Consider the following 9653-nt stretch of genomic DNA (forward strand, 5'->3'; position numbering starts at 1 on the left):
AAGGGTGGCCTGGCATTTGAGTACCGGCACGTTTTTCGCTAGAAAAAATGCACTGCCGATAATACTCTACTTATTTCTCTCCACCAATACTTTGCAATCCCAATTACTATGTAAGCCGCATTGAACCTGCTTTGAGTGGGGAAAGCGCGGGGTACAAATGTAATAAATAAATAAATAAATAATGGATTTACTTCTACTCGTTCTACACCACTCAGGATTTTGTAGACCTCAATTTTATCATCCATCTGTCTCTTTTCAAAGCTGAAGAGCCCTAACCTCTTTAGCCTTTCCTCAAATGAAAGGAACTTTATCAAAAGCTTTTTGAAAATCTAGATACACTACATCAACTGGCTCACCTTTATCCATATGTTTATTCACGCCTTCAAAGAAATGGAGCAAATTACATAAGTACATAAGTAATGCCATACTGGGAAAAGACCAAGGGTCCATCGAGCCCAGCATCCTATCCACTACGGCAGCCAATCCAGGCCAAGGGCACCTGGCAAGCTTCCCAAACGTACAAACATTCTATACATGTTATTCCTGGAATTGTGGATTTTTCCCAAGTTCATTTAGTAGCGGTTTATGGACTTGTCGTTTAGGAAACCGTTCAACCCCTTTTTAAACTCTGCTAAGCTAACCGCCTTCACCACATTTTCCGGCAATGAATTCCAGAGTTTAATTACACGTTGGGTGAAGAAACCTTTTCTCCGATTTGTTTTAAATTTACTACACTGTAGTTTCATCGCATGCCCCCTAGTCCTAGTATTTTTGGAAAGCGTGAACAGACGCTTCACATCCACCTGTTCCACTCCACTCATTATTTTATATACCTCTATCATGTCTCCCCTCAGCCGTCTCTTCTCCAAGCTGAAATTGGTGAGGCAAGACTTCCCTCGGCTGAACCCATGCTGACCCTGTCCCATTACACCATGTTTATGTGTTCTGTAATTTTATTCTTTATAATAGTTTCCACTATTTTACCCGGCACTGACGTCAGGCTTACCTGTCTGTAATTTTGCGGATCACTCCTGGAACCCTTTTTAAAAATCGTCGTTACATTAGCCACCCTCCAATCTTCAGGTACTATGGGATGATTTTAACAACAGGTTACATATTGCTAACAGCAGATCAGCAATTTCATGCTTGAGTACTTTGAGTACCCTTGGATGTATTTATTTATTTAGATTTTTCTCACACCTTTTTCAGTAGTAGCTCAAGGTGAGTTACATTCAGGTACTCTGGATATTTCTCTGTCCCAGGAGGGTTCACAATCTAAGTTTGTATCTGAGGCAATGGAGGGTTAAGTGACTTACCAAGATCACAAGGAGCAGCAGTGGGATCTTCAACCCTAAAGGAAGGGAAAGAGAAACTAACCTGTTCTGTACAGAGTGGCAACTAGGGGACAGAGGAGGTACCCTGGAAATTCTGTACAGAGTGGCATCTTCAACCCTATTCAAAGGCACAGAGGAGGTACCCTGCAGGAGCTACAATTCCAAAGAGCTTACTGGGCAGAGAAGATGGACCACACCGGTCTTTATCTGCCACTTGTTACTCTGTTATTTTTCCTGTTCATTCTTTGGTTTTTTGCCCTCAGTTTCAGGAAATGTGCTTTGCTGATGTCCCTATATTGTGCACAGTGCAGGAGGAAATGAGTTTCTGTTTCTCCAGCGTTGCAGTGCATGAATAATCTAACTTTTGGGGGGATTTAGGTGCCCAAGAGCTAGTATCAGTGGGGGATCTTTACCTCGGGCTGGGCAAACTGCTCAGGGTCAGCAGTTCAGTCCTAGGTTAAAGGGGGAAGGGGTCACGGGAGGAGAGGAGGGAAAAGGGGAAGGACGGGGTAGTTCTGGACCGCTTAGTGATAGGGGGATTTACTTTTTAAATGATCTTCCCGCCAGGGAGCTCGAGCAGGGATTGGCTGGAGAAGCTTTGGGCAGAGGGGGTGGGGGTGGGGGGAGTACTTAAAGGACCTGCCTCTGGTTAGCAGGGTCTTTTCCTGCTCCTCAGAGGTAGCTTTACCCAGCCACCCTCCCTCCCTCCCATGCCAGGTGCTGGGGGAGTGTGAATTGGAGTTTTTCATTGTTGTTCTGGTGGGTGTTGCAGCTGGGGTGGGGGGGGGGGGGGGGCAAAAGCTCATCAGGTGATGAGTGCCTAAATTAAGCTCATTGAGCTGGGGTAAAGCGACCCACATTAAGTAGGGCCTGAGAGGACCATGACATGTATTTGCCTGGCTGACGCAGCAGGCACAAAGGTTTCTGTTTAGCTCAGGTGAGGGTTCATTTTCTAAAGCTCCAGTCTATTTTAAATAGAGGGTCATGACGGGAACATGGTGGGTGAGAGTGGTGGGGGAGGGGGGTGTCATGGGCTGAGCAGTGATGAGTCCCAGTTCCATGTTAGAGGAAAATTCTTCACCCTGCTTGAGTTACTGTCTGCACCTCTGTCCCCACCTAAGCCTACTGGGAGAAGTAGTGAAACAGACCTGCCCAGGCTTCCAGGGTCTCCTTATGTTCAGGAGGTGCTGAAAGGTAACTGAGCAGGACTGGATTTTGCTCACACCTTTTTCAGTGGGTGAGTTACATTCAGGTCCACTGGGAGGGTTAAGCCACTTGCCCAAGACACTGGGAACCGGAGTGTCAAATTCTGAAGGCTGCCTATTCTCCAGTTTATGGGGGGCTCCTGTCCCCCTCCACTCTGTAGCCAGTGATCAGAATGGACCTATGCTTTAACAAAGAGCGACTGCCTGGGGGCTCAAGGCTCAGTGCTGGCACTGGCCGACCTACAAACACCACATAGCTTGCTGTCCTTATAGTGTGTGGGGGGGGGGGGGGGGATTGTCTCAGGCTGGGCTTCCATCTCAGGCACAGTGTCCTCAGGCTGAATCTTCTGTAGGTGTCTGGTGAGTGCTGGCCCTGGTACCCAGCCCTGACCCCATCCTTCACGGGAAGAAGCACATTTAAAGATAGCCAGGGTGGCCGAATGGCCAGCAACATCTCCCCTCCCCCCCTCCCCAGCACCGCTGTCAGAGCCCCCCTCCCCTCCTCGGGCTCCATCTGCTGCTGCTGCTCTGCTCGCATCCCCCCTCCATCCCTCCCCTGCAGTTACTATGGAAACCAACCCAGTGCCAGCCAACAGGCAGCAGCAGGAAAGAGAATGGAGCCAGACGGCTAACAAAGAGCCCCTAGCCCAGCCCTGCATGCACTGGCCACACAGCCCTATGGAGCTCCTGGGTTGCATCCTGACAATGTACTGGTGCCACCATGTCACTAAAATGAGATGGGCAAATCTAGGCAGCTGAGTGGCAGTGCTAAACTTTGAAACTCCTAAACAAAAGCAATAGACTTGGCTTGTTGTCTTTTGAGCCTGTGACCCTGGAAAGCTACGTGTTTATCACACTCGGCTCCCATCCGCGGGATCCACGTTTTAGCCCAACCCGCTGCTCGGTTACAATGTTGCTCTTATCGCTCCCTGCAAATACTGGAGACATTGTTCCTGCGGGCTTGAATGAAACACGTGCATCGGGGCATCTTGGCCGCCCCCGACCCGTTTTAAAGGAGGGGGGGGGCAGGCTTTGATGCTAATAATTCAGGCTCCCCTTTCTGAACATGCAAATGGGCAGTAGGAATTAGAGGCAACGTTTTCTATGTTGCACATTGGACTCAGGGAGCGGCTGCCTTTGTCACAGGAGGCGGGATTGGAACCCTTTCTTTTAAAGCGATGCCTTATCTGTTAAAGAGCCTGTCTTGCCTTCACCCCCACCCAGCCCTGCTCGATAGGGATCATCATGGTTAATGCTCGCCCCTCCCCCCTCTCTTCCAGCTGTCTTTGATTAGGATCAGCCTGGAGCCCTCCCCTCCCCCCACCACTTGCCTGCGGGGGTTTCCCTCCTCCCTATGCGCTTCATTCACATTGTTCCCATTCCACCTCTATTTCACATTGGGGGGGGGGGATTTTGAGCACAGTCGCCCCCTTTTCTTGCAGCCCATCTAATGCAACCGCTGCTGCTGCTTCCACAGCCACTTAGTTGCAGCTTCTGCACAAAGAAGATGCACGAGTGCGATTGGCAGGCGGAGGCCCCGCCCCCGCCTCCCCATTGGCCGCGCGGCGCTGTGTGGGCGTGGCGGAGAGGGGCGCCGGGCGGTGAGGAGCGCGCGGCGGCCAGAGTGTGCAGCGGCGCTTGGCGGGTGCAGCAGGCGCGCGAGGCTCAGTCTTTTCTTCCGGCTCTCATCAGTCTCTCCTCTCTCGCCATGGGCGCCCAGTTCTCCAAGACCGCGGCCAAGGGCGAGACGGCCCCGCCCGAGAAAGCCGGGGAAGTGGCGAGCGCTGCGTCGCCCTCCAAAGCCAACGGACAGGTAGGGGCTGCTGCCTTGTCTCTTTTTAGGGGTGGAAGAGGTGCCCCCTCCCCCGGAGATCCGTGCATCGAGGGGGGGGGAGCAAGTGGTGTCCCCCTCCCCCAGTGAGGCTTTCTTAGGGGGGGTGTAGGCGGTGCCCCCTCCCCAGAGATCCGTGCATTCGGGGGGGGGAGTTGTAAGAAGATCCGTGCATCGAGGGGGGTGTAAGTGGTGTTCCCCCTCCCCCACTAAAGCTTTCTTGGGGGGGAGTGTAAGAGGTGCCCCCTCCCCCGGAGATCCGTGCATCGAGGGGGGGGGAGCAAGTGGTGTCCCCCTCCCCCAGTGAGGCTTTCTTAGGGGGGGTGTAGGCGGTGCCCCCTCCCCAGAGATCCGTGCATCGAGGGGGGTGTAAGTGGTGTCCCCCTCCCCCACTAAAGCTTGCTTGGGGGGGAGTGTAGGCGGTGCCCCCTCTCCCCAGAGATCCGTGCATCGAGGGGGGTGCAAGTGTTGTCCCCCTCCCCCAGAGATCCGTGCATTTAGTGGGGCTGGGGATGTAAGCGGTAGCCCCCTCCCCAGTGATTTGTGCATCAAGGGTGGGGGTGGAAGCACCCCCTTTCCCGGTAATCTGTATACTTCGTGGGTGAGGAGGGGCTGGTGCCTCTCCCCCCCCCCCCTGCATGCTGTGTGTAGGGAGGGGGTGTGTACGTATTTGTGTAAATCTCTTTTTCTTTAGTATTTTCTTCTCCCTCCCCCGCGGTGTGTGAGATACTTAAATAATGTTGTATATCGTATTTTGGATATTTTTTTTTTGGGGGGGGGCTACGTAGGCTTGTCTTCCCCATGTGCACGTATATCTTCAATATATACAAACATCTTGTCTCCTCTTGGGGTGGGGGGGGGGGAGTCACTCCCGCAGTATCCACGGAGGGAGTCGTTGGGATCGTGTGTTGGGGGGGGGGGGGGTTGATCTCTCCCCCATCCACCCAGTATTGTGCATGTAGTAGAGCAATGGGAGGGGGGTGTTTTGCCCCTTTGTTCTTTGCGAACACCCTGGCTCTGTCCCGGGCAGGGGGATTTGCACTAGCTTTGCTGGGGGGGGGGGGGGGGGGTCACTGTTCTGGACGCCGCTTCCACTCGCTGGATTTTCTTTCTTTTTTTTCTCTTTGGAGTTGGGGGGGGGGGGGGACGGCGGTGTTCTTTGTGTCTTTGTCTCTCCGAGCAGAGATTTCACATCTTCCGTACAAGATGCAGATAGACCCCATTCTCGGGGTGCGGCTCACCCCCCCCCCCCCCAGCCCTGGGAGGAGCCCTGCTTTCAATGAAGCTGCCTGGGGCTCGGTTGTAAAATGGGGTGTGAGATGCCTTTTGTCTGCCGGCTTTAGGCTGGGGCAGGCGTGATCTGGGCGCTAATGGACTTTTCCCATCCCCCCAGTCACGGTGGCCACGGTGGAGGCACAGTGCCCTCTGCTGGAGACCGTCCGCATTTCCACTCTACCACAGCCAACACGTGACCTGTTCCCAGGGATTCAGACGCTTAGAAACACTTTTTAAATGCATCCATGGCAGATAAGGGAAAGCGAAATGGGACTTGATAAGTTGATGTAGCTCCATTCAAAGCAGTTTACATAGTATATACAGGTCCTTATTTGTACCTGGGGCAATGGAGGAGGGTTAAGTGACTTGCCCAAAGTCACAGGGAGCTGTAGTGGGAATTAAACCGCTGCACTAACCTCTAGGCTACTCCCCCACTCCACACACTGCTCCAGGATATCAATAGGTGCTGGGCTGATTTTGAACATGCTGTGAATTTGTTCATATCATTCTCGACCTCCTGGAGGAAAAGCCTGGCCCAGTTGCCCCTCCACCTACTGTGAATGGTGAATGCAGCCTGTAAGCCATAGATTGCCTGCTTCATGGGCCAAAGCTTCTAGCATGTTGGACTACTCAGCCTATATTAAGGGGAATTTGTAGGTATTTGAAAAAGTCCCCTAAATTCTTGGTGGAAAACAGTATTTTAAAATATCAAACGCACAATTGATACAAGAATGGGAATTAACACTTTTTTTTTTTTCTTCTGCTTGTAGGAAAACGGACATGTTAAAGTTAACGGTGATGCATCTCCAGCAGCTGCCGAGGCTGGCAAGGAAGAAGTCCAAGCCAATGGAACTGCCCCAGCTGATGAGACGGCAAAAGAAGGAGATCCAGCTGAGCCGGCTCCAAAGGAAGTGGCGGTGGCAGCAGTAGCCGAGGGGACTAGTGTTGAGCCAGGCTCCCCCGTGGAAGGGGAATCTTCTGCCAAAACTGAGGAGGGAGCCACACCCACTCCTTCAACCAGCAACGAGACCCCGAAAAAAAAAAAGAAACGCTTCTCTTTCAAAAAATCGTTCAAGCTGAGCGGTTTCTCTTTTAAAAAGAACAAGAAAGAGAATGGCGAGGGGGCGGAGAATGAGGCCACATCCCCCGTGGAAGGGGGCAAAGAGGAAACTTCTACCCCCGAGGCTGCAAATGAGGATAGCAAAGCCAGCCAGGAGGAGGCCGCAGCCCCGGCCAACGGCACAGGTGAGGCGGCTAAGGAGGCAGCGGATTCGCAGGAGGTGAAAGCCGATGAGACCCCAGAGAAGCCTGCGGAAGAGGCAAAGGCCGCCGAGGAGCAGAAAGCCGAAGAGAAGCCTGCGGAAGAGGCACAGACTGCCCCCACTCCGGCTTCGGACGCCTCCACAACCGAACCAGAGGCCCCCAAAGCAGAAGAACCAGCAGCAGCAGCAGCTCCTAAACAGGAGGTGTCATCCGAATGTAGTGCAGAAGTCCCGGCCACTGAATCGGCAGAGTAAAACGCCACTTTGGAGATAATCAAAGGACACTTCTCCCCCTGTTTGTTGGAGTGACGCCAGGTACTGGTTTTGGAGAACTTTGTCTACAACCAGGGATTGATCTAAAGATTTTTTTTTTTCCTTTTTTTGTTCCCCACAAATCCCACCTTGTCATTTTTTTTACTGCCTTTCCAACCAGCAGAACAGAGACTTAAAAACATCCCTCTCTGCCTTGTTTTTTCAGATCAGTATTAAATGTTTTTTGCATATTTTTCATCTTACTGAAAATGTAAACTTTGTCTGTCCATGGACATGTTGCCCATACATGGAGATGGGTGGGTGAAGGGGGATCGGTGACATTTTGGGGCCACAGTGGGAGTCATGGGGTACTAAGTGGAAAAGGGTTGGGTCTTTTTAAAAAAAAAAAAAAAAAAAATTGATGACAGGGTGTTTATAACACTACAAGGTCAAAGGTGAAAAGAACTCCGTACCCAGAATGAGGCTGATGGTGATAGTTGTAGTAATTCATTTAAAACATAGGAACTTCTCACTTATCTCCTGTTAGTTGTACCAGTTGGTGATTAAAGTAGAATCAAGTTGTAAGGCTTTTCCTGTTTATTGCTGGTTTCTGACCTTAATAAAGTATAATTATGTATTACCAGCAGGGTGTTTTTAACTGTGACTTGTATAAAAAAAAAATCAAATCTTGATATACGGAAGCACATGAAGTTTGCAAACTCTTCCACCCTGCTGTGTTTTTTTTGTAAAACTGCAATCATCTTGGGACTTTTACAAACGATTTTAAAAGTGAAACAAAGCCGAGCTGTACTAAGTGGAATGGTTACTTGTTTCTACTGTGGTATTTTGATTACAAGGGGCACCTGCTTTCTTTTCCAGTTGTCTTTTAAGAATTGAGGAACCCTTTCTTGCAGACACAGTGGGTTTTTGTGTAGCATCTTGTCTATCCTGTTTTGTAAATACCGGAGAAAACTTTCACTGATTTGACTTTAAAAAAAATGGAATGTGACTTTGCTTACAAAAATTGCTATTAAACTCCTGCTTAAGGTGTTCTAATTTTCTGTGAGCACACTAAAAGCGAAAAATAAATGTGAATAAAATGTACGCTGGCTGTCTGATCTTTTATGGATATTAGACCTGCTGCATCTCTCTCAAACTCAGCCACACGCTTCTAAGTCTCAGATCTCACTAAGCAGGTTACTAACTTGGGGCTTGTGACTGGAGGTCCACGTTTTACTGTTCTTTCCCTTCCCCCCCCCCCCCCCCAAATGCTTGGAAACTTAGGGTCACATGCTAAAAGCAGAGCTTCAGCTTTTGTTACAATCCCTTCAGCTGACTTGAGACACAATAGGTGTTACCTGGCCAGGTCTCTCTGTCTGAACACTACCCTCCTAAGCTGTGACAAGGCTTTGTTTATTGTACTAAGACTCGCCTTCAGCTTTTGTGACCATCTTGGCAGAGGCTTCACTGTTTTCAAGTACCTGAACATGCCGAAGACTTTGGCTTTAGCTAGTTGGAAAATACTTAATGTGTTTCTTTTGAGATGGGTAAGAGCTGAACATCCACTCGGGTGTTTAGCAATGTTGCATTGCTTACATTTCAAAAATGAAGTGTGAGTTGAATTTTAACCCTTTTTTTTTTTTGAAAGGGATTAATTTCATTTAGGTTACTAGATAGGATTGTCATCTCTACATCTAGTGAGCATGTACAATCTTTTTGCCCATCTTAGAAAAGTTTTTTTTGAGTTCTCCATGTATGACGCTTAGAGTTCAGCTGCTGGATAGGGCTGAGGGGAACTCCACCAAACCAACTCATTCTCCCCTTTTCTGCTGTCTGACTCCGTTTCCAGCTAAACGTCTAGTTCAGGATTTAAAGTACTGGCAAATAGAACACCAGTATTTTACATCAGAACATAGATATTGATTTACCATAGTATTTGGTTTGAAGCTGAAGTCGGTACAATTTTACCAGCTCAAAAGATCTTACACATCCATCTGCCAGTACTTGCTCTGCACTCTTGGGGGGGGGGGGGTGACCCCCCCCCCCCCCACTTTTTACTTTGACAAGTCCTGTGGTCTCCCTCTCCACCCTACTTTTTTTTTTTTTTTTTTTTTAACTGTAGCTTTCTTAAGCAATTTCTGTTTTGTTTTGAATCAACCCAGAACTGAAATTTTCTGGATATAAATATATTTCAGAGATCCATTCTATAATGGTAGGGAAAAAGCTTTCCAAATGACCAATTATATCCACCATCTATTGTGTACAAGTTGGAAGATGCTGGATTGGTGGTTTGGAAATATCCACTTGAGGTTTAGGATTTGATGATGGTCAAGATGAGTGTTCTGGTCTTCTCGGCTGTTAACTGAACAACACCTCTGTCTTTCCGTTGTAACAGTCAATGGATAGATCCACTAAGTCTTGCTGATGCCTCTCGGAGCTTTGAAGCAAAAGTACTTGGTGGTTCTGCACAAGAAGTGACAAACACCAGCCTTTT

General features: G+C 49.4%; 1 protein-coding gene across 1 annotated transcript; it reads left to right on the plus strand.

Annotated features, from left to right (window-relative positions):
* Positions 1–4146: 4146 nt before the first annotated feature.
* Positions 4147–8263, plus strand: MARCKS (myristoylated alanine rich protein kinase C substrate). Its single transcript, XM_030199222.1, has 2 exons — positions 4147–4352; positions 6416–8263. Exons 1-2 carry the CDS (start codon positions 4248–4250, stop codon positions 7160–7162), a joined length of 852 nt encoding a protein of 283 aa, XP_030055082.1. The 5' UTR covers positions 4147–4247; the 3' UTR covers positions 7163–8263.
* Positions 8264–9653: the final 1390 nt, after the last annotated feature.

The sequence above is a fragment of the Microcaecilia unicolor genome, chromosome 3 (genome assembly GCF_901765095.1).
Source record: "Microcaecilia unicolor chromosome 3, aMicUni1.1, whole genome shotgun sequence".
Classification (NCBI taxonomy): Eukaryota; Metazoa; Chordata; class Amphibia; order Gymnophiona; family Siphonopidae; genus Microcaecilia; species Microcaecilia unicolor.

Excerpts from the sequence above, each read along its gene's own strand:
- MARCKS (XM_030199222.1), top strand. The coding sequence starts at position 4,248 with ATGGGCGCCCAGTTCTCCAAGACCGCGGCCAAGGGCGAGACGGCCCCG. Across the intron at positions 4,353-6,415 it reads CCTCCAAAGCCAACGGACAG|GAAAACGGACATGTTAAAGT; the intron begins GTAGGGGCTGCT and ends TTCTGCTTGTAG.